This window comes from Crocodylus siamensis, chromosome 2, assembly GCF_052110815.1.
Source record: "Crocodylus siamensis isolate JL-2025a chromosome 2, ASM5211081v1, whole genome shotgun sequence".
Taxonomy (NCBI): domain Eukaryota; kingdom Metazoa; phylum Chordata; order Crocodylia; family Crocodylidae; genus Crocodylus; species Crocodylus siamensis.
Window position 1 is genome coordinate 124686879 of NC_143396.1, and position 25536 is coordinate 124712414.

The 25536-nt window shown below is 41.5% G+C and overlaps 1 protein-coding gene across 5 annotated transcripts in view; it reads left to right on the plus strand.

Annotated features, from left to right (window-relative positions):
• The window catches only part of LEF1 (lymphoid enhancer binding factor 1), a 102658-nt gene that overhangs the window by 57367 nt on the left and 19755 nt on the right, over window positions 1-25536 (plus strand). For 3 of the 5 annotated variants that reach the window (XR_016440821.1, XM_090036730.1, XM_090036729.1), the window contains exons 4-8: window positions 7713-7845; window positions 12952-13042; window positions 17286-17369; window positions 19094-19216; window positions 19892-20054. Coding sequence is in view for 4 of the 5 variants with exons in the window: in XM_090036730.1 (XP_089892856.1) it covers window positions 7713-7845; window positions 12952-13042; window positions 17286-17369; window positions 19094-19216; window positions 19892-20054 (594 nt within the window). In the remaining variant the exon portion in view is untranslated. The remainder of the gene's footprint in view (window positions 1-7712; window positions 7846-12951; window positions 13043-17285; window positions 17370-19093; window positions 19217-19891; window positions 20055-25536) is intronic. The other 2 variants (XM_090036732.1, XM_090036731.1) reach the window with 1 other exon arrangement.

The window sequence follows — 25536 nt, forward strand, 5'->3', positions numbered from 1 at the left end:
TTTTTATAGTGTTGTACACTTGTTACACATAACCAGCAGCTGTAAAGTATCCTATCACAGAAACTGCAGCTAGTTGTCTTTCTCCAGAGATATTTAAAAAGTAGAGGGAAAACTGTTAGGATTTAGATTGTATTTCAATCTTAAATAGTGCCTTGTTGCATCCAAGGCTTACTTGGCTAAAAGTTAAATTGATCAGAATGCCTCCTTTGGATGAGGATTCTTGAATACAACTTAATTTAAAAAAAAAATGGTAAGAGCCAGGATTTTCCAAAAGTGACTATTTTGAGTATCTAACTTGGGGCACTTTTTCAGTGGTATGTGAGAAAGTCCTGCAAAATTCTTTAATTTGGACACCAGAAAAGTAAATGTGGACACTTGTAATCACTAGCAACTTCAGAGAATATTGACCTTTGATCAGGATAAGTGTATTCTGAAAGATCTGTCCTAACCCGAAGTGTCCCGTGGAAATAACTAGAGGGCAGTCTTTTCCAATAGCATAGCTGCAGCTGCAGTAATGCCAGAGTGGGAGCTTTTCCCAAAGTCTAGTGGACACAAAGTCTTCAAAGTTTCTGAAAGAAATGGCTGCCAGGCAGGAAACTTGTGGGAGTTTTTTTTCTTGACCCTAAAAGACTTTTCTGCTTTGTTCCTAAACTTAGAAGGTGAGGCTTTCAATTGGGATATAGGAAAGATCGGACTAAAAATGACTCCTTTTGAGACTAGTTTTTCTTATTCATTTTTTGATTTATATTGGTTGGGGGAAAGGCAGGGGATGACATCACTATATCTAAGTGTTTTCAAGTCAGCCTTAAAGGTGAATAGCAACTTTATCAATGTCTGAATGCCCAGGGTAAGAGACATTTGGCACACATGTAGTTAAACTAAACTGTGTTTTTTTTTTCTTCTTTTAATCTAGTTGTGCCAGCCTGCTCTGTTTTGACACACTCTCTAGCCTGTGAGCTCTTTAGAGCAGGCACCTTATCTTAACTGCTTCTAAAGTGTCTAGGAATCTATTAATGCTACACTAATAACAGATGATAACGTATCACCTGTGTGATCACAAGTAGTGGAAAAACTTTCATGAAACATGGCAGTGGGTCAGAAAGAGTTTGGTATCTTCTCCTTTCATGGGCATGAATGTTGCCAAAAGAGTCTCTAAAAATCAAACGCTGTGCCCAAGACCCACTGTGCTCCGAAGGATTTTTGTTATCTGTGGGCTTGCAACCGAAATGGAGCCATGACATGACTGTGTAACCTAAAAAGAAATGTGAGGCTAGTTCTCACTTGTTCATGTGTGAATGCCCATTTGAGCATGGTCATTTGGGGCATAATTGGCACACATTCAGGTTAACAGGCTTGAGAGTTTCTTTGCAGTTAACCTTTAATGTTCATAATAGGTTATGACATCCATGTGACAAGGTGCTTTAAAGCATAACAGGGCTTTTAGGTTCACAAACCTGTGAACCTCTGCCTTTTTCTGATACATTTGCTTTGCTTGGTCACCCTGTGGGAGGGAGTACCCTTCATGCATTTCAGTTCTCTGTGCATTAAGAGTACATTATGTATGTAGTGCTCCACTTCGAACCAGCTGGAAGGGAACTTTTTTCTTTCAGTAGCTGTGGCCTGATCCCTACGTGTTAGAACACATGTAATGTTTGTAGGTGCAAATAAAATAACATACAGAACAGATATGCAGGTTAACTTTCCATGTTTGAAGAAGCTTAAATTAGCTTTTATAGCACTGACAAAAGCAGTATGTATAACTAAGTATCAATATAAAAACTTCTATATATGCAACATGGGGTAAGGCACCATTATTTATATTTTGTGCATGTGTGTGTGTTATTAGTCTTTTAATAAAAATTGCATCCAGATTATTTTCTGGTATTTCTCTGAACTACTTAGTTACCACAGTGTACTCACACATTTCATTTTGATGGTGGATGAAATGTATGTAATTCCTGTACAAAAATACATGTGACCACTTCCCACTAAATGGTCTATAATCATTCAAATAGTCCTACTGTCTTCAATGGAATTTATCATGTAATAAGGGTTTCTAGAAGGCCTCAAGTTTATACATACTTTGAGATAGAATTTGCATCACATCAGTGAAAAGTTTGAAGCTCTCAAACTTGCCTGTAGTAGCAATAGCTATTTTTAATTGTGTAAACATTGACTTTATACTGAACAAAACATAGGAAGGCACAATCCATGTTACATAGAATTTGTAGTGTGTTTACCCAGACTGATAATCCCTAGATTCAGATTTATTGGAATATCGCAATCCCTCCTAAATGAAATTAATTGTATTACATTTATAGAGTACTTGGGAAAAGGCTCATAGGTTTTCTTTCTCCCCGGTCAGTGAAGCATCTGTATTATGGAGTGAACACACCAGTTATTCTGGAATATAGTTGAAAGTCAACCCATTCTCCCAAAAGTCAGTAGTTTCTCTTGGTTAGGACTTGAGGGAAAGTGAGTTTTTGCCTTCCCTCCAATGTGGCTTTTGTCACATTATACAGGAAGAATAAGGGTTCTGAAAAATAAATGATGCAAGTTTTTCAGCATGTGCAGGGTTAATCTCAAACAATTGCAATACTGTACTCATTGATGATATGCTGAGTCCAACTCAAATGAACTGAGTTGACAATAGCTTTCTTCAGAAGGAGGAAAACATTGTTGTTCCTCTGGTTATTAGTGTAAGGATTGGGGCATAAAGAGTCTTGAGGAACCCAGAGTTAACCCAGTATCTGTGTCTACAGGGAATCCAGATCAGGCTCTGAAACTGCACAATGGGTCAGAACCAGGAAATCCCAGTTATGTTCCTAGTACATAGCAATGCCCAAGTCTTCTCCAGGTCAGAGGTCAGGAGCTGGGGAGTCTAGACCACATGACGGGTGTTTAGTGGGAGTGAGGCACTGAGGCTCAAGGTAGGGGCAAGGCAGAAGCAAGACATCAGGATCAAAGGCCGGGAGCAAAGTTTGGGAGCTGCTGAAATGTTGAGCAGTAAAAGCTCAAATGAAGGGCCTGGGCTTATAAACTAAGCCCAACCTATCCTGCAGTCATACTCTTCAACTCTTGCAGCTGATGCCAGTCATATCAGGTGGTGCTGCTAAGGGTACATATTCAGCTTGTATTGGTCAAATACCAGAGGCTGATAGCAAGGTTTAATTTTCAAGTACATTCTTCTCCTCTCTGAGGGCATAACAGAAGCAACAACTCTGTGAATCCACTTGACTCAACCAGAGGAGGACAGTTGTCTGTAGCCCTTGTCTTCCCTTAGGTATTTGCCAAGGAGAGACGGCCCTTAGAACAAATCCGCTTCCACTGAAAGCCTGCTGGGGAAGAGGCATACACCATATGTACGTTCTTCAGAATGGAAGATGCTCATAATAAACACGAGATGAACTGGAAAAAAATAGTCTTACCTCCTGATATGCCAGCCCTTTCTTGGGAGGGGGAGGGATAATGTTAGGTGTGTTGGATTTAAATTCCTGTCTTTGAAACCAAGAACCAAAGATGTGACGGCTTTTTAGTACTGGACTTTATTCAGACCCTCCGAATAAAGAGGGACCGTGTTTTCCCTCCTCCCCACTTCTCACCCCACACCGCAACATAAGCAGAGTTTGACGACTCTGTCTTCCTTAGGATCATGGGTTAAGATTCTTATATGTGACTTGGGCAGCCACACTTCTGGAAAATATTCAGCCCACAAGTACCCAGCTATGGCAGAATCCACGGAATTCACCTAAGGAAGGCGAATGGGCAAGTGCAGAACTGGTCTTTAATACTCTAGCTTATACACAGCTTTTAATAAAAAGTAGAATTAGAACACACTGTAGCTAGTGCTTTCTCCTGCAGAGAGCCCATTCCTCTCCTGGGCAGGAGAGGCTGTCCCCCAGCCCTCCACAGCATGGTTAGAGAATGAGACAAACTGGAGGACTGGACCAAAAGAAGGTTCAGCAAGGACAAGTGCAAAGTCCTGCACTTAGGATAGAAGAATCCCATTCACTGCTACAGGCTGGGGAATGACTGGCTGCAGCAGCTCTGCAGAAAAGGACCTGGGGGTTACAGTGGATAATAAGCTGAATACAAGCCAACAATGTGCCCTTGTTGCAAAGAAGGCTAACAGCATACTGGGCTGTATTGGTAGGAGTGTTGCCAGCAAATGGAGGGAAGTGATTCTTCCCCTGTATTCAGCACTGGTGAGGCCACATCTGGAGTAGTGTGTCTAGTTCTGGGCCTCCCACTACAGAAAGGATGTGGACAAATTGGAGAGAATCCAGCACAGGGCAACAAAAATGGTTCAGGGGCTGGGAGACATGACTTCTGAAGAGAGGCTAAGGGAACTGGGCTTATTTAGTTGCGAGAAGAGAAGACGGAGGGGGGATTTAATAGCAGCCTTCAACTACCTGAAGTATGGTTTGAAAGAGGATGGAGTTAGACTGGTTCTCACTGGTGACAGATGATAGAACAAGGAGTAACGGTTTCAAGTTGCAGCAGGGGAAGTTTAGGTTGGATATTAGGAAAAAAACCTTTCTCACGAGGATGATAAGAGCAGCATGGGACACGTATATTGGATCACCTTAAGTCTTTAGGGTGGAGAGTGCATGAACTAAGACATCAAGAGAAAATTTACTAGGATATTAAGGAGCTAGAGGGCAGAGAGAATGACTAACTAGAAGTAAGAATTGGTAATTGTAAAAAAAACCTAATTCATGGGTAACTGATATCAAAGAATGTGCAGGCTAATTATATCTTGAATATAGTACAGAGTGTTAATTACTATATTTTGAGGAATTAATGCTGTTTAGCTGATGTGTTTTTCTGCTTCCCCCAAATAAGTCAGCCTATAGACATGTTCATCTAATACACTGATTTATTATAGATTAAAGCAACTGCTGAATGGAGTGTCAACCAACATCTCATAGCTAAAGAATAAGGCATGATTTTTAAATTTGAAATTTGTTAGCATCTATTTTATTGAATCTATACGAACAGGAAAATTGAACAGAGCCTGAGCTATCACTCTTAATAACTCACCTTATACATATTATTGAAAATTCATATTTCTTTTATTATTTGGTCACAAAATGGACCTAATGCTTGTTGGCTTTAAAACACCTACTTGTGCTGCTTTCTCTCTCCATCTTGCAAAATATAAGACAAGGCCAAAGCTTAAATTAAAATCCTCAGGTTCTTATCTCTTTCCCACAGGAAAGCAAATCTGTGTTGAAAACCGTAAAATTAAGAGGAGAGCAAGGATAGCATAATTTAGCAAAAATTCATGGCACCAGATTCTGAGCTATATGACTGGAGGGATAGGTCAGACATTTAAGAAGATACTGCCTGCTAATGCAAGTTCCTTAAGGTGGTGCTCTGAAAACAAGGAAAGCAAAAATGCTGCACAGGTTCCCATTTGCTCCTCTCTTTCCCGCCCCTATTTCACCCATGTACTGCTATCCAACTTAATAAATTGAGTTGTCTGTTAAATAACCCTTTTAGTTTTAGACGTCAAAAGAAACCCTTGATTTATACTTTAAATATTGTCCTAAAATCTGTTGTTGTGACAGGATTTGAGTATTGAGATTCAAACAAAATTAATTTTAGTGGGTTCTTAAATTTTTTTTTTTCTTCTCTGATTCCTAATAGTTGACGGTCTGTCCTTGCTGAGCTTTATCAGCATTTTTGTCTGAATGCCCTTTCCATTTTTATTAGAAGCCTCTGTTTGTGGCATAATTATTTTTGCTGAGGGGCAGCCCACAGAATGGTGGGGTAGAAATGACGAGTAATACTGTGCCTATTACATGCTGGGATTATGACTGCAGCTAGTCCTGCTATGGGAAAAGAAAAATTATGATAAAATGTAGAGAAGTGTTAATATGTAAATGGCCTTGACTGTCTGTGCAAAGCAGTTGTCTTCTAGCTTTTTGGATTTGGAGTTAATGTTGGGATGTGAGGAGAATTACTTTGATAACTATGCTATTCCTTTAGCCTCAGGGCACTCCTGAATGTACCGGCTGAACGCTTTCCTTTTAAAGTTGTACTTAATTTGTAGAAAACGTCATATACAAATGTGGTTTTCCTTTATATAAGTATTGTCTTGCGCTACCCAGTTGAGAGAATAATTGAGTGCTAATATAGCACTAATTCTTCCTAACATGTTTCTGTTCTTAGCATGCTGTGAACTAGGATTCTGAGTAACATGGTCTGGTGTTACATGTCTCCTAAGACAGTCAGTGTTTTAATCATAACAGATCTAATTTATTAAATGGGCATGGACAACTACTTACCATACTTTTAAACATACAGAGTACCCTCAAATATAATATATACCCTGGTTTTTAAAAAGCAAAATGAAGAAAAAAAAGACTTTGGAAAAAGTTATGGCTGCATAGGGCAGGGACAGAGTCTGATGCTCTGCTCACTTTCCCTGCCTTTCCTGCTTAACTAAAGCCAACCCCTAGCTGCTGCTTCATGTCTGGATCTGTGATTCTGAAAAAAGCTAAATAGTCTCCAGAGCTGTGAAATAGGAGGAGACCAGGAGCAAGTAGGAGACAGCAAAATTGCCCTAAGAAATGTTAGTTTGATTAGTGGAACATCAAGACCATTTAAAAAAAAAAAGGAGAGAGAGACCATCATTAACACCTGTGAAGTAGACAACAGTGCACCATTAATTAAGTCAACTGATTCCCTCAGCTACCTGAATAGTAAAGGCCACAGCCACTGCATGGTGGAGCAGAAATCAAATCAAAGGCATTTTAATTAGAGTGGTTCCCAGATAGCCGCTGTAATTAAAACGGTTCACCATCACTTGTATTAAGCATCCCCAAAATGGCTGTGGGGATGCTTTAACTAAAGCTCATTCAACAAGCTTTAGTTAAAGCAACCCTGTGGCCATTTTGAAATGCTGGGGGCTTAGTATGCATGGCACTGAGGCAACATTTGAATGTTCTAATTAGACCGTGGAGCAGACTTGCTTAATCAATTCTGCTCTGACACATTCTAATTAAAAAGCTATCAAGCATGTCTATAGGCACCCTTAAGTTCTAGAATTGCTGGGGGAGGGTATGTATTAATGTCATAACATCGTACAAATGCATGCATACCAGAAAATTGCTGCAAACAAAAGTGAAACCAATTCAGCTGTCTCTGAGCCAAACCAATGCAGACAATAATTGCTGAACTCTAAAGCTTTGCTTTTGCTGTCCTCTAGTTAAAGGTTTCTGTACTTGTCAGCCCAGCTGCCATCTGATGGTGGCACACTTGTTGGCAGTTGTCTATTTTGGTCCTACATGGACTGCTTAGCCTCTTTCTTTGTCTCCTGCTAACTTGCTCCTCTATAAAGCTACTCCAGCTGACATATGGCCTCTTGCACCTCTCAAGAACAACTGATGCAGCTCCATTCTCTCATGACTGTTTCTTTTCCTAACCATACCCACTTCCTGGCTGTTAGTTCAGCACCTGCTCTATATCTACCTCGGCAGTCATTGCAAGTCTTACCACTTGTCACTCCTCATCCCTCCCCCCCGAAACCCTCTGTGTAGAAGCAGGTGAGAGTCCTTGTCTTGTGTGTCTGGGGACAAAGGGCTGACATATTGTTTCTTTATAACTTGTTCCTTTATTTGTATGTACTCATGAGTGGCTTTTTTGTATAATAATGAACATGATGCGTGGGCATCATTACAAGTGCTTGCCTTTTTCTCTTGCAGTCAAACAAGGTGCCAGTGGTGCAGCCTTCCCATGCGGTTCACCCTCTCACCCCACTTATCACCTACAGCGACGAGCACTTTTCCCCAGGGTCACACCCTTCGCACATCCCCTCAGACGTCAACTCAAAGCAAGGTGAGACTTCTTTTTATATTTAAAAAAGAGAATGGGGAACTAATGCAAGTGTTGGTTTTGGAGCTTTAGTACCACCAGTGCTATCAAAGGGTCTCTTGTACATTTTGGTTCTGTGGGGTTCATAACTAGGCGAACAGTCTTCCTCAGAAAGTTGCCATACAGCATATTTACATGGGGTGGCTGTTCTCTTCTATCAGGGTTGGCTGTTTCGAGCAAAATGTATAGGTTCACCTTTTTGACTCATTACTTTTCAAAACTATCATTTAAAAAAATCAGTCTCTGGCATTCCCTTTGAGCCCATATATTGCAGCACACAGGTTTTTCATGATATGAAAACTTCTAGAGATGCACAGAAAGGAGAGTTCAGTCTTAGTTATTTCCTTATTTTTATTAAGCTTCCCTTAATATATTTGATAATAGTACTGTCAAACCAAGAACATTCCTTTGCCTCCTTTTCCCACCTTACTGCCACTTTATTTTAATTGGTTTGTAGTCTGCAAAAAAAAATAGCTTTCAGAACACAAAAGTATAACACCACATAAACTTAACAGCCTTAAAAGTTTCTTGTGCCTAATACCTCTTGCTCCTGAGGAAATGTTGATTAGAAGTAGATATTTTGGATGTCAATTTTTCTCAATTCTCTTACAACATCAACTCCCTCCCCCCAAAATTTATCAGGAATTTGTAGCTATGAGTATGATAGACTAAAAGTTTACTGAGAAGCATTGTCCTGCAACACAAATGAGCAGTGTCACCGAACACAATTTCTGGGACTTCTAGTGAAAGGCTCAGATCCACAAACATTAGGACTAAATTTGAGCTCAGTTTTAAGCTTAAAACTATGCCAAGCATTGTCATGATTTTAGTCTCTACAGTTCAGTTTAAAATCCTGTGTGAAGCCCACACTGGCATGAACTGGAAAAAGACATCAGAAGGGAGAATTTTTAAAAACATTGTATATGTGCATGAGGGCAAGAAGAGCAAAAATGGACGTGGAGGAGAGTATGATGGAATGAAGGCATGGGCATGGCAAGGACAAGGAAGGAGCAAGTAAGATGAGGAAACACTAAAGAGAAAGGGCATGGTGATAAATGAGGTAAGGCTAAGGAGAGTGGAGAAGTGATCCAGGGCAATTGAGCACTTAGAGACAAGAGGAGAAAGTTAAGAGCACACTAGGTCAGCAGGTGGGACAGCTGGGGCAAAAATGGTATGATGGAATCGGATGAAGATGAAAATGGGTAGATAGGAGTTGTAGAAAATTCTTTCTTACTGTAACCCGTTCTTTTGAGAGGGGCTGCTTCTCTGGACCTGTGGTGGTCAGGATGCTCAGTCAGGAAAAAGTTGATGGCAAACTTATTCTTGTGGAAGAGCTAGTGGTTTTAGGCTGTGTTTAGGAGAAAAGAGTGAATAGTATTGAGAGCCTGTCCTGTCCACAAAGTGGCAACTTCTGTGCAATTGGAAGGTGCAATCATGCAGTTGGAGGTCAGCCAAGCTACAAAGATCGTATCTGGATCTGGCCATCCATGGAGTCCTGGTTTGTCTGTATTGGGTTCCTTAAGAAAACATTTTTTTTTTTTTTTAGCTCCAGGAACTGAATAGTGCTGACATTGTCCTCGGTGTCCATGCTCAGGAGAACAATATATGGGTTTTCCTAGGGGTGGGGAGTCCTGTACAGTGTTGTTTGCAGTCTCACTGATGCAGCATCTGTCCCTTTTTTAACGTAGTTAAAATGTAAAATTCCCAGGACCATTGCATCCTGGGATAGTTGATTGGGTATGTAGCACTTAAGTGGTATGAGGGCTCAGAAGCTAATGGAACTATTGATTTGCTAGTTCCTATCTTGCTATGCCACAATTATGTTCTGTCATCAACCAGAGCTTGTTTCTCTGTCTCCCATAGACTTTAGCCTGTCGTATTTTGGTTCTCCTTTGTCTTTTGTTTTCTTTATTTTCTTTTAAAAGTAAACATTGACTGCTGTAGTTCCCCTGCTTTACTTGTGGCAGGTTATAGTGTTATGTCTTGTGGTTTCACGGGTGACAGCAGTGGTTGTTTAGATTATGGATTGTGTAGGATGATTTGGATAAGTATGATCCTGCCTCAGGTTAGCTGACCCTTTCCAGCCCTACTTTCTCGCTGTTTATCAGGTCTCTCTTGTCCTTAATGCAGGGCATAGAGCATAGTCTCCCTGGACGGCTAGCAGGGCTGTCGTGCACACCTGAAACCTGCTGATGGAGAGATTAGAATCGGGGGGAAGGAGACAGAAGCCCCGGTCTCCAGGTTTTAGACCAGATACTCCAGGTTTTAGACCAGGGTGAAGATCTGTCTAAAGTGCCATTAGTGCATTGGAGCAGCCCTAGTAAAATGGGACATCCGGTCATTTATAGAAATAGTGTGAAAAAGTTTCTGGCATGTCAGTGTTTCTGGTCTAGGTCCTGGTCAGCCTTACTAATGGGAGTACTCCAGATCCAAGTTTCCAAGTGCCCTCTGCTTTAGGGCCTGCTGAACTGTGCAGTTGTCCAAGATAAAGCAAGCCCCAGTGATCAACTGCAACATGTTTCTCAGCAAGTTATTCTTCTTGTGTCAAGGTGCCCTGCATTAGCTCAGAAATGATATAGGAACACATGGGGGACAAAGGGGATCCAGAATTTACAAGAGATATTCCTGTTTTGACTGTCTTTGTCTCTAATAGAAAGTTCTTCAGCAGCATCCATGGGGAAAACTTCTGTCATGGCTACACTGCCTGCCTTTTGTTAAATCAAATAATCTAAGAATTGAAAGTTAGCATCAAATTATTACATATGAAGCTTTTTACTTTCTATAATCTGAAAAAAAGTGAAGACTCTCCAAGGAAGTAAGAGGTTCTTCTTATTGTTTTTTAATTTGTCCTTTTATGATGGCAAAGGTTGTCATGTCCAAAAGTCAATACATTTCATGTGAATAAAAAATTCTTCACACTGTACTACTTCAAGCTAAAAGATATGTGGGTTTTACTGCTAGAAAGTGGTCAACTATAGCTGAGTTCCTAAAGGGCTAAATAGCCTGTACTAGCAATAACCCTTCTATGCTTGTACAGTACAGGCAATCCATTCTCATGCTGCAGGATTTAATACTACTGACTGTAGAAATAGAATAGCCCACCCTCTTCTATAGACCTGTTCAATTTGGTACTTGCTGTACAGTGGTCTCAATACAGGAAAACTTTGGAGGATGGCCATCCTAAGACGTGACGTGCTAGACTTGGTTTCTCATTTGGCAATTCTTATACAATCTGTGAATGGGAGAGGGGATTCTGAAATAATCATAGAACCAATGAGTGGGAAGGGACCTAGACAGATCATCGAGTCTGACCCCCTCTCATGGGCAGGAAGGGGCACTGGGAGGTGGCAGGGGTCATAAGACCCCAGCCAGGTGCCTGTCCAGTCTCCTCTTGAAGATCTCCAGGGAAGGTGAGAGCACCACCTCTCTGGGAAGCCTATTCCAGGCTCTGGCCACCCTTACCGTGAAGCAGTTCTTCCTAATATCTAACCTAAACCTATCCTCCCTCAGCTTGTGGCCATTGTTCCTGGTGACCCCAAGGGGGGCCCTGGTGAACAGCCTTTCCCCAAGTCCCTGCTGGTGGGCCCTGATAAGGTTGTAGGCAGCCACAAGATCTCCCCTCAGTCTCCTCTTGCGGAGACTGAAGAGATTCAGGTCCCTCAGCCTCTCCTCATAGGGCTGGCCATGGAGGCCCTCAACCATATGAGTGGCCTCCTCTGGATCCCCTCCAGGTTCTCCACGTCCCTCCCAGAGTGCGGCTCCCAGAACTGGACACAGTACTCAAGAAGAAAGCAGTTTTTCTGTTACCCACCCTTTTCTTTAATCTTTAAGTATGAATTGACTATAGATTAGCATTCAGTGAGCCTATATTGTTCACCTCCGCTTCTAATGAAATGTCAAAGCCGACAGAGTAGCAGTAACACTATTAGCAACAGTTTTCCATCCACACCCACCCTCACTCTAATTATGAGATTTTAAAAAAATATCCTTTTAAGATCTCTCTAAACTTCAGTGGGATTTAAGTGCAGACTTTTTAAAAATCAGTTTATAGTCAATCTATAAAAATTAAGTGTCTCAGGGTAAAGATCCACATGTTCAATCTTGTACCTTGAGAGTGTCACTGCATAAATATTTAATACCCATTTAAAGTGGCTGATTTAATGTGTGAAGTAATCTTTGCAGTTCTTTCTGTTCCAAACCCTTCCTCCCCAAACACATTTAAATAAACCAATGTCTTTGTGGCCTCTGTAACAATAATTCCTTGTCTCCTAGGGGCATGAGTTTTAGGTAAAGAATGAAAATCATAGACTCATTTGGGACTAGGATTAGCTTTAATCTTGAGGTGATTCTTACAGTTGTAGGACTCTGTGTTCTGGGGAATGTGAGCTGATGGATCATTTCTGATGGGACTCTTATTTTTTTTTTGTGTAATACTACCAATGCAAAACAGATTGACCTTGGAGCCCGCAGGAGTCAACTTGATGAAGAGCTTAGTTGGAGCTGGAGTGACAATCAGAAGCCAAATGAATCATATCAAGTGTGACCATTACAGGCCTGAAAATGATTCTTAATTAACCACTGATCCTCTGTGGTAGCAAGTTTCCAAAATCTGTGAATCCATAAGGGAACCAGTGAAAATGTACAAGTAGCAATTTACCTAATCTAATAGCTCTGGTGTGCTGCCTATTTGAATGTGCTTTATTTTTGTCTTATTTCATGCTGTATGTTAGAACAGTTCTGGACTCTGTTAGTAGTTTCTATGAAACAAGTTAGAGCTGAAGTACGCAGCCGCCATGATATCTAAAGTTATGGAAGTGTTTAATTACTGCATTTCTTCTGTCCTTCAACCTTATTTTTCCAAGAGTTATTTTTTAACTGCAAATCTGTTAGAGGTCACAAACTTAAATTATTCTAAAGGATGGAACAAGATAGTGTGTTCTTTTAACACTAACAAAAATTAATTTTGACTTTTCTGTCCAGAATACTAACCATACTGGCCTTACATTTTAGAGTTCATTAATGGCATTTGGGGTGAAAATGCAAACTCATTTCTCCATACTCTCCTGACAGGCATGTCTAGACATCCTCCAGCTCCTGATATCCCAACCTTTTATCCATTGTCTCCAGGTGGTGTTGGACAGATAACACCACCACTTGGCTGGTAAGAAGCACTTGCTTCTCAGATATGTGCATGCTTATCCTCTCTGATTATTGATTGAATTGAAGCATTTACAAAGAAAAAAAAATCATTGTATTGATTGTTTTATTTTAGTTTAAAAGATAAAAAAGGTTGAGCTTGGAAATGATTGGGATCTGTTCTTGGAGATATATGGAAACGGAATTGTGTGGATTTTACTTTGAAATCTGTATACACTTATGGCTCAGGCTTGTGGCTTTTGCCATTTGAAAGGACTGTAGAATTACAGGTCTCAAGGAGTTAAACAATAGTTTTAATAAACAAAATTGTAATTATTTGTGGGGAAAAGAACAAGCTTTGAAATACAGGAAAATCTTCCTTTACTTGAAACGGCACCAAGCCAGACAGACTTCATAGTCTGTTCCATCTCTTTTAGTTTCTGTAAGCAAAGGTAATGCATAGTTACTGAAGAATTTGTTATTTAATTTTATTATTAGAAATATAAAAGTCCTACTCCCATGCTTGGAGAGCAAGATTCCTCTTAGAGCCAGTACTCATGTTCAGTGTCTCCAGTAACAGGGTGTTTTGACTTTGGGCTGTTTCCTCTTTATACACTTCAGTGGCACTTACATAGCTGCTGACATCAATTGTGGCATCTGTGCAGTCTGGATTCCATTTCCACCCATAGGATTGCCCTAGGTGCATATTTGCTGGAAGTGAAATGGAAGAGGATGGCCCTCCCACCTTTAAGCAAAATAGGGCATTAGCTCAGGAAGCAGGTGACCAAGACTCTACCTCTCCCCACCCGTCTTATCCACAGGGGGTTTGAACCTGAATTTTCTGATCTCAACAATATTCTCTAACCACTGGGCCATAGGTGAGGTATTACCTAGAGCCCTTCTCTTGGAGCTGGCTCACTGGATGGCCAGAAGGTAAGACATGTGGGCCAGGTGGTGATGAGCAACCTTCAGGGTGGGTGGCTCAGTAAGAGAGAGGGATTCTCTGGGTTCTGGTCTCTGTCCCTTTTCTACATCTTGCATTTACTATTCATTGTATAAAAAGCAGTAGGCTTAGTTTCTGTCCCATTAGGATGTGGGGCTAGAACCCTCTTCCCCCCTCTTCCCAGCCAGCATCTGCCTCACTGAGCCACCCTCCTTCTGGCTTACTCTTTGCCTCCTAACTTTGTATACCATATTTACTTGCATACCACATGCGTCTGTCCTCCCCAAAATTAGTCTTCCATAACTGGGTAAGCATTAAGCATGAAAGCTGATTTTTCTACCCAGAATAGAAGCATGGAGATGATGGAAATGGCTGCTGCTACTTTTCCTTCTCTTTGTCCAGCAACTGCTTGGAGGGGGAAGCAGAGCCAGGGGCAGATCCACATCTAAGCAGCCATACCTCACTTAGATTCTTGCTCCACCCAGAGTTTAAAACCAATTGCTAGGCAACAGAGGTGGCATTTTTATTCAGGAAGTACAGTACTGAGGAAGTTAATTGACTTCATGCCTCATTACAATCTACCTCAGGGGTCTAACTCATCCAGCTGCATAAGGGTTGCTGGGCTGGTCCATGATCAGGGTTAGGCAGTGCTGGATCTAGCATGCAGGGCTGGTCCAGCAGGGTGCCTCAAGCAGTGTGTGTGGCTGATTTAGCCTCACGCACTATGTGCAGTATACATCTGCCTTATGGGGCTCCCTCTGTACACGTGGTTCATGGGGCCAGCATGGGATGTGTGCTGGCTGTGGGGCTGGTCTGGATTGGGCCCCAGGCTGTCTGTGTCTGCTGGAGCTAGTATGCAGGGTTAGTCTAGCAGGTTGCGCCTGCAGCTCTGTGCTAGCCCCATGCAAGCCTTGGAGCAGGGCTGGTGTGTGCTGCACCTGGCACACTGGAATGGGCTAGCTGTGTGTGCTGCAGGAGGCATAGAGGTCAGCATGGGGTGCACGCTGCATGTGGCACCTTGCCAGAGTGGCTCTGCATGCTAGCTCTAGTGCAGCCTGATCCAAACCATTCCCTGAGTCAGTGTACAGGGCTGGTCAGCGTGGGCCCGCATGCAGCACGCATCCCAGACAGACCTCTGTGCTGCATGCAGCACCTGCAGTGTCAGGTCTAGCCTGCATGCCAAACCAGCTCTACATGCAGGGTCAATCTGAGACCCACAGGTTGGACGCAGCACACGGACAATATGTTGGATACCCCTGTTCTACCCAATTCCTGTTGTTCACTTTTAATGCCACAGGTGTTTGTGACCTGAAAGACTCGTTTCTAGTGGCCTTGATACTCCTAATCATCACACTATCCTTTCTTCAGCAATTATGCTTGCTGTGTGTTAGATACTCCCCATCTCTCTCCTCTTAATTCACAGCCCTGTAGACTGTTTTTAGCTCTTTTCCAAAATTCTAGTTCTGCCCATGGAGTCTGGTCTTCAGCAGCAGCAGTTAGTTTCAGCCTTTGTTGGAGCAGGCAAGAGCTGCTGACAATTTAGCTGAGAAAGGGTTAAAACTGTAGCTTTTTCCTAAAGAGGAAAGGGAGGGTGAACAAGCTGAAGATTAGGCTCTGTCCCTGCTCTGTGGAGCCATAATTCTAGAAAAATCTCTTTTTCTTTATTCAGCCTTCCTAAACACAAAGTGTATCTTTTATCTGGGGACATGCAGTATGCAAGAAAATATGGTATCTTCCCCTCCTGCTGCCCAGTGGGTCAGCTTCAAGGGGAAGGATGGAGAGTGCCTACAACTTGGTGGTCCAAGCACATTTGTTGGGAAGGGTAAGGTACAGTGGCATCAAAACCTCTTGGAGGGTGGGAGAGGGTCTGAGCAAGTATTGTAACCATAAGGCTATTGGGTTAGAAGGTGGAAGGGCTGCCTCTTCCAGACACCTGCAATTGTGGTTTTTCTGCATCTAAAGTTTTGGGACGTGCACAACATTATGTGTGAGCCTAGGCAATTCTGTTCTGCTTGGGTGCCTACACACAACCAGAGTGCAATTTTCTGAGTATGCTGAGACAGAAGCTGAAGGCAAGTGTTGCTATGCACGTGCAAATAGAATCAAACTGCATGAGCACCAGAAGTTGCAGTTATGGGGCGTGTAAGTGCCACTTGGTCATGTAACAGTGAAATATGATGTAGCCCCTCTGGTGCTGAAGGATCGTTGAGCCCTTTAGAACCGCTGAGAAATATGTACTTATGCAGGAAAAACGGAATATTGAGGACAGGGGCAGCTTATGTAAATTCAGCATCCACCTTCCTGGGCTCAGATTTTTGCCCTGCCAAATGAATCATGCTGCTTCCCTCAGGTCTTGCACAAATGCGTTCATGGTAGGGAAGTGCAAGCATTCAGATTTAGTGCGAGGAAAAGATGCCCAGGCAGACAAAATAGGTGAAGTGCTGAGCATCCTGTGAGCTTTGTGTGTTCGACACCTGGCAGGCTGTGCTCTGTACTCTGAATCAGGCCTGAAATCGTGCTGGAAGCCCTGCAGCAAGTTAATAGCACGGGGGGGAATTAAAATGTGGAAGCATGTGATTCAAACAAAATCGTTGGTCTGGCTGAATGGCCACTCTCTATCCCTGCAAGATGATTTGTGCCATTTATTTTCCAGCTTTGGTCAAATGCTGAATAGTTTCTTGATGTGATGATTGGGGTGGGGGACATGGAAACAACTAGGCCAAGACGTAAAGAGAAGGAGAGACTAGTTAACTTGTAAAGCTTGGGGAGAATCTTGTCAGCAGTCCTCTCACATGCTTGGACATGCCCCCAATCCATTAAGTGTTGCTTCTTCTGGATCACTTCTGCACAGCAGCATTACCAAGGTTTCCATCACCTTTTTTCTCCCCTCCTTCCTGCTTTTAAGCACTGCCTGTCCTGCGACATACACTCACTTAAAAGTGTGAAAACTGTTGCCCTGAGTGTTATAAAGGCCATCAGCTTTGACAAAGCCATCTTTTAGTTTTGGTTTAACATTAAATATGTCAATAACTGCTTGAATGGAATTGATTGGGTTTTGTCTTTTGAAGCTGGATCAAATATTCTTTCTGAACTTGTATTCGTGTTATAGCATGCTTATGTAAGTACATTAAAAGTAGACAGCAATTTTTCTGCGGGGAGAGGGAGAGCAATCTTATAATGCAGGTGGGTGGTCACTCACTAGCAGTAATACACTGCAGATAAATTCTTATGCTGTAACCCCAAGATCCCATCAGGTGTCTGTAACTCTAGGGTAACTTAACACAGTATCATATTATTGATGGGTTCCTTTCTTCTGTGACCTCAGGCAAGGTCAGCCTGTATATCCCATCTCGAGTGGATTTAGGCAGCCCTACCCATCCTCACTCTCAGTCGACCCTTCCATGTCCAGGTAGGTGTAGGAGCTGAATGACTGACTGGGGAGTAACTGCTGGCATTAGAGGGCAAGTTGCTCTTCTGCTTGCATCTTGGTCTGCCTTTGCTTGCTTTTCAGTCAGCTAAAAACTTACGCATAATTTTTATATACCATGTTTGTGCACATACAGTTTTGCCTGGATCCCACACTGGTCTCATTTCACATTTTCCAAGCAGCCACTGACATATTAGAATTAGTTAAAAATACAATTTGTAAGTATTTTTAATATTCAAATCACTTTTTCTAAAATGTGCAAAAATAGTTCACTGTTTAGCCACAGCATAGTAGAACACTTCCCCAAGTGTGAAGTCAGATAAAATACGCTGTTCCGAGTTTAGATTCTGTACTTTAATTCTGCAGTTTGCCTTGAATAGTTTGGGTACCACTCCATGCGGAAACGTACTCTAAAGTAGGTGTTTCTTAGCCCAAAGCTTTTGAAAGCAATGCTAACAAGGTCAGTCTACACTGGTGTGTGAATCAGGCACTGTGTCTCCATATTAAATGCAAGCAAGCAGTGCTAACTGAAACTTGGCCGTGCCACACTCAGAACCTTCTCTGTGTAATGCTTTGCACTCTGGAAAGGCGGCTTCTGTACCCTGTGCTTGATGTACACAAGGTTGCAAATACCATTCCTGCATTTTGTGTGCCCTTTTAAGAAGATGTGTATCTTACACTGGGGTTCAGATAGTCCAGGTCATACATGATGGCAGTCACCCCTTTTTAATAATGGGCTCTTTATTTTTCCTTATGCCTTTGTAGGTGAGCAGCAGGCGTGGTTTAGTTAAAGCGTCTGAGGAAAAAAAGATACCTACTCTACTCCATAACAAAAATATCACCCCATTTTGTTTGATTACTGAGTTTTCTCACACAATGGCTATAATATGGAGTCAGAGGAGCGTGATCCTGCAAAAGGCTGCCTGCTTCATCCTCAGTCTAGCAAACCCACTGAAGCATGTTCTTGCTTTAATGTCATTGGGACTGGACTGTTTTTAGGCTTAAAATTAAACGTGTTTAAGTGGTCTACTGGATTGAGGCAACAAAATTCACTACCTCCAAGACTGAGCTCAGTTGTTTTGGAGGACTTTTTTTTTTGGCACCCTTGCACAGTGAAAGGAAGGGTTGATAGTACAAGAACCAGTTGTCTTCCTTGCCCCAGAATACTGTAGTTTTGCTGAAGTAGTAAAAAATGCTCTGAGTTAGAGCATAGGTGGAGCCAAAATTAATTATCTAAGACTATCACTTCACTTTCAAGACAGAATCACTTGCTTTTCAAAGTAAAGTGGAAAAAAAATCATCTATGGGATTTTTTTTTTTTTTAAGGACTCTTCTTCCCTTTTGGTTTGTTCTGCATGGCAGTTCCCTCTTTTTGTGTTGGCTGGTGGTGGATATTCTAAGAGCGTTGAGATGCTGGTGTGGCCATGCAGGTCTTGGTTGAGGAATGTGTACTTCTATTGTTATCCAGCGCAACAGTATGCGTTGCATTTCTGCGTGTGCATTGTCAAACTCTTCACCTGAAAGGTAATAACATACATTGTTGAAACCAAAATGTTGACCTGATTTTGAAATAAACCAGATACAATGCACAAATCTTAGGCAAGTAATTTTTACGCATTCTTACTAAATAGTGTTTGAGGCATCTTACTGCTCTCAGCCAGTCTTTGCTATTGTTACGAATCTCTGTACTTGTTTTCTTTTCCTAGGTTTTCACATCATATGATTCCTGGACCTCCAGGCCCTCACACAACTGGAATCCCTCATCCAGCTATTGTAACGCCTCAAGTGAAACAAGAACATCCGCACAATGACAGCGAGCTAATGCATGTGTGAGTCTGCCTTTCTGCACTAGCCCTTACTCTGAAAACACTTCAGAAGTCTGTAGTTAAAAGTAGGGCTGAAGAGTTAAACAAAACCAGTGTCTTTCATGAGTGCTCTGATTCTTTATTAACACTAAGGAAGGGAAGTGAATGTCTTCTTGGAGGAGTGAAAAGGTAGGGAGGCTTGACTTCCAGACCACTACCTTGAATCTGATTCGGGGCAATAGTTGCCAAAAGCTGGTGGCCTGTCTGAAGATAAACTACCTGATCATCAGTTCATGAATCCCTAGAGCAGAAGTCCCCACTATAATTGACATTCTGTTTAGCAGTTGAGTGCAAAAGGTCCAAAAAGCAAATGGGCAAAGAAACTGAACTACCCTTTCACCTATGGCAGTTGCCTTTGGAGTATGGTGGAAAAGTTGCTGGCAAAGAGGTGTGGACCTTTACTGTTGCTGCTACAAAGGTGTACTTAGGTTTATTGGTGAAATAGACTTCACCACTTGGCCACTGCTGCCAAACCAGCTCCTTGAACACTAAATTCATTCATTAACAACAATAAGTTCAGGAGCTGCAGTCATAGCTCAGACTTGGCAATTTGGACCTGAAGCTTAGAAATTTCCCTCTCAATATATTTTAGGCTAAAGGTAAATAGTTGCTATCTTTTTTCCCCCCACCACGTTTTAGGAAGCCTCAGCATGAACAGAGAAAAGAGCAAGAGCCAAAAAGACCTCACATTAAGAAACCTCTGAATGCTTTCATGTTGTATATGAAAGAAATGAGAGCAAATGTTGTAGCGGAGTGTACTCTGAAAGAGAGCGCAGCTATCAACCAGATTCTTGGCAGAAGGGTATGTACAGTAATATATCTGTGTATATGTGTGCGTACACTAGTAATTGGCCTATGAATCTCTTTAGAAGATGCAAAGGCTAACTTTCTGCTTGATGCACTGACTAGTTTACAATTATTAAATAAGTGAATAGGAGCCCAGGGTATGAAACCTAAAATAAGCTTCATCTGGTTCATGCAAGAAAGTTAAAGATATCATCAAATTAGACTTTCTTATGTTTAGTTCTGATTCTCTCACTTTCCCCCTCAAATATGCATGTTATTGATAATTATCAGCTCACTGAACCTAAATTATGCTCCTAGTGAATTTAGAAGTAAAATACAAACTCTAGGGAGTACCAGAGACTTATACAATTATCCATGCTCAGTATGAATGGGCTAGCAAAGGCCGTGCTAGCAACAACATGTTTCCTTGTCACAACATGCAGTCTCTCTGCATTTGTTATTTGAGAGATTATTACTTCAAACTACTTGCTAATAATGTGATTGAAAAACCGCTCTTTGTCCTGTTTTATGTTTAAGTTCTAAGACCTTCAGGTTTTCTCTATTCTGAGGCCAGGTCTATATTGTGCAGTCTCAGCCTGGAAAGAGGCATGATTCCTGACTGGCAGCTATGCTGGCAAACCCTTGCAGCATAGACACAACCTATGCCAGCAAAGAGGGTCCTTTAGACTGCATAGTTTACAGCATTTGGGACCTGCTTTGATTGTGCTAGCAAAAGGACTCCTTTTTGGTGGCAGAAGCTGGATTTTCTTTAGGGAGCTTTGTCAGTAGGACAGGACTGGTAAAGTTTTTGTAGTGTTGCAGTCATGGCAGATGTTTTTCGTTAGACTACTGTGAAACAGTTTTGCCAGTATAGCCGCATTTACATCAGGAGAACTTTGGTTGTATTGTTTCCTGTGACTTATGCCAGTAAAATACCCCTGTGCAGGTAGAACCTGAGACAACTTCGGTGTCAGTATTATTACAGTCCAACTTTTTGCAAAGGACAATATACAAATTAGTACCAGGATCTATCAAAATTTGCTTTCCTTGGTCAGCATTCTTTCAATCCTCTGTCTGCATTATCACAAAAACTTCACTTCTCCTTTGATGCAAATCCTGAACTGGATTTGAAAGTGCCAGCAAATCTCCTTTTACCTTGTTTCAGTCATTTTAACTTGTTTCTACCCCCTCCCCCTCCAAATATTCTTCTCATTAGGCACTATGTATTATTAGAATCACTTATATTGTGTTAGCATCTGGAGGCCAAAGAGATATGGACCCCTTTGTGGAAGGTTCTTTACAAATAGTCCATATGTACTCCCAAAGAAGGGTTGGCATGTACCTTCATTCTTCCTGTTTTCAGGATTTGACATTTAATTTATCTCTTCATGCTGAAAGGTATGAAACAAGGGTGCAGTTCCTCATTAATAAAGTTATTTCATTATTTAATTTCCTTGGCTTATTCTTCTTTAAATGGAGGACATCCTCATATGCTATGGTTCAGCTCTGCCCATTGGCAGTGATTAATCTGGCCACATAATACTATAGCTTTTTGAGAGTCCCTTCACTGGTTCCAGTTTCTCTACCATCCAGTTCTCCCTTTTCAGTCCACTTTGAAAAAGGTAGGTATTAACACTGGACACACTAGCTGAAAATCTGGGGAGGGTTTTCAGGGACTAGCGTGAAGTTCTTAGACACTTTTGGGGAAGGGTTAGACAAAGGAACAAAGTGATGTATTTTGGGGATGGACCTTTGCAACTTTTTTTTGGGACAGATGAAGTCCTCCTTTCTACCCAGTAATTTTCTATGTTTCAAGACATTTTTCTGCATAGCTAAATTCTACCATTACTACTTAACTTCTCTTATTTTAGCTCCATACTCAGTGTGTTAATTTCTCCACATACCTTATACATTCTGAGTCTTCTCCAAACCCACTCCTCCAAGTCCAGTCACTGTCACTAACTTAGCCCTGTCCGCCAGTCCACAGGCATCAGAACATGATGGAGCTGAGTGTGGAGGTGTGAAATGTCCTGTTCATCGCTATATGATGTTGGCTGAACAAGAGCACCCCCTGGAGATGAACACAGCCTGGATCAGTAGCTCTAAGCTGCTGCATTTAGCTCATATGTTCTCATTTTCCATCTTTAAAATTAGCGTTTTAATTTTCTAGTTCATACCTTGAGGGTACGTGGGACCTCCCAGATACTGACACATATGGGAGGAAGGATTTATTTCCACTCCACATTTATGTGAGGTATGTCCTCCACATTTTGCCCTGAGACAGGGCAATGAATGGGATGCCTCTTCCACTACCACCACTGTTGTGCCCAGCCCAGCCTGAATCAGGGAGGTAAATTGTAGCTTTTGGTTGAGAAGACAATGTTCTGATAGTCCCCCAGCCCTTTACTGCAAGTTAAGACCTCTCTCTCTCACTTCTTACATCCCTTGGACAAATTACACTTAAAAATGTGAATGTTATTAGGGAGCCTACGTTAGGTGCAATGCTAATTCCTTGACGGGGGTGGGGACCTAGTGCCTGACTTTTTTTTCTTCATTTGCACTCTGTTTTATTGTTCAGGAAACAGGACTACACTATCTTGTCTACTAGAGTCTTTCATCTTTCCTCTGTTTAGTCAGTGCACATTTCCATGATTACTAAAATCCATGTATGGATATCAATTGTACTAGAATATTTTAAAATAGTGTAAATCTTCAACTAAAATTTTTGGTTGTGGGGCAAACTTTCCAAAAGGAACTCCAACAGAATGGAAAGGAAATGTTCAAGATGGATACTGAAGACTACGAAGAGCAGTTTTCAAACTTACAGTGTATGAATATTGGTTCAAGAACCCCAGAATGTCACTCTGAGAGGCTCAAATGTCGCTTGGAAACTTACTTGCTTCAAGAAAGACAGCCTTGCTGCTCATGTAAATTCATCTCTTTATAAGGCTGATCAGTTTGACACACCTGGAGTTGCAGATTTTCTATTTTAACTTTTGCAGCCTTCCTTCCTCAAAGGGAAACTAGCCTGAGGTAAATCCCTAGTGACTGACTGATTTAATATTGAAGGAGGATTGTATCCAAGGTGTGACTCCCAAAAATTAGAAGAATGAGGTGATTATGTAAAATGCTGTTTTTAAGGATGTTGCGTCTTTGGAATCAGCTGTTTAAATGGCTCCCTACTGTGGACTACCAACACTGCCCAATATTCCTATGCGGCATAGCAGTTTTCTAGACAAATAAGCATGTGGATTTTAGGGCACCCAGTAGTTCATCTTTTAAAATGAAAATCTTGTTCAAGCTTAACCAGGGAAGACCTGTCATTCTATTCAAGTCTGAAGACTTGCTTCCCCAACTGGAATGGGGGGGGCGGGGGCGGGGCGGTTAACAGGAGACATACGCCGGTCCTTTTTTGACTCCTATAACCTATTTTTCTAATCATCTTGAGGGACATTCAGAGGGAACAGGATGCACGTGAAGTGCAACTACCAAAATATCAGAAGTGGCTTGCAATGAAAATCACTTCCTTCTTTCCGCTCTATCTTCGAATCGCTTCACTGACAACTCCTTTTTGATCATATCAAACACAAGTTTCTTGCGACTATGTTCATGGCCCTGCTGATAGCATTCATTAATATCTTCTCCAGTCATTCTTGAGTCATACCCTTGATGCCCTGGTATTGTCATCTTCCTTTCACATGCCTCAGCACCTTTGCCTAGGCTGTGGTTAGCATAACGTGCAGCAAACATGCAGTGATGCCAGGAAGAATGATGACAAATGATGCCATCAGAACAAATTTATTTAGCTTTTGTTTACTTTCTAATTAATGGCCCAAAAACGACTGTATGCTCACCTTGGTTATCTACATGACCTGTTTACTGTCTGTCCTAAATTTCTTTACACCCCACTGTCATAATGTCATTGCATGTGCCACTTAGAGTTGGGCATCATTCCTCATCTAGAGAGCTTCTAGTCTGAACTGAAAAAACATGCAAGGTGACAAATAGTATGGTAGGAACCATGACCCCTGTGAGAGAACGCTACCTGCAAATGAAAAGAGTTCCTGTTCCTGGAGCCTCCCCAAGGTCTAGATTTTAAATGGGTAACTTGTGTGGGAGTCAGTAAAACCTGTTAACAGCTGCATCCCCCACAAGAATATGCAACAAAACTGCCAAATCTAATAAAACCTTTGGCTTTATGGTCACTTGTAAAGAATTAGCTCATAACAAGGCCACTTAGGTGCATAATGGCTCCTAACAATATTTTTTTCTTAATAAAAACAAAAATGCATAAGATAATGAGGAAATAAAATGTAGCTCATTGTCTTATGCCTGTAAAAGCCAAGAAATGCAGCAATAACACCTGTATATCTAGGCTATAGTTGTCCCTTTACTGCTGACTCCACACTTAATACAATTTCCACAAATGAGGGTCTCGTTCAGGCTACATTTGCATTCTTGACTCTAAATGACCTTGCTATGAATTTAATCATTTATCTTATTAATAGTAAACACATCTCTAATTTGAACAGTGAATACCTAACCTCCAAGAAATATGAACCTTTGGTTTCAAAGGCATCTCTGTATTTATGTAAGCAAATTTTACGCAGGATTTGGAAATCCCATTTTTGTTGTTAGTTAGCATAGGAGTTTGACTGATGAGCCATTAAGCCTGTGAGAAATTGAACTCATTCAGCAGTGCCACATCAGAAGCAGCCACGTGACCTTGATCTAGGGAATAAAATGAAACTTCTCATGGCCCTGCAGGTGCACTTCTCCAAATAACCTGTAAACTTTCTATGAAGTCTTGATGAGAAAGATAGATTTCCCTTATCAGAAAGTATTTTCACCTTCCAGCCTGTGGTTAGACAGCTAGTTTCAATGCATCATTTTGCTTTCAACTGCATAATCTCCAGAAAATGCGGCCATTCTCTTATTTTCTTAAACATTTTCACTTCAGGTGCACTGGAGCAGAAATGCCTGAACTGGCAGCTAGCTGAAGCAGGCTGACCTTTCTAGCTTAGCCTCTTGGTCTAGTGAAAGCTGGCTGCCTTAGTTGGATCTACCTGCTCCTTGAATCGCATTCTTTGTGTGCAATTTGTTCTTCAGACGTTACTTTTCTTTTACTGGGTTGCCATAATCCTTGCTTATATGAAGAGACATTGAACGCTAGTTCCTCTAGAATGTTTTATGCTCTGTAGTATTCCAGTGTCTTGGGGAGAGCATGGCAGAAAGCAGTAAATAAGTTGCATGTGTTATGGTTAGTTGCATAATAAAATGTGCCAAGTGAAAACATAGTAAACAGTTTGTGTTAGATGTGAGGGTCACAAAACAAGGCAGTAAGGAGATGAGACTGACCCAACATATTAGTTATCTGCTAAAAGTAGTTTTAGTTACCTGCCTATAGCTTTTTCGTGTTTCAAATTTTCTCCTATATTGTGTGAGAAATTTAAACCAACAAGAAAATAGCTATGTATAGCAAACTAAACTTAACTCAG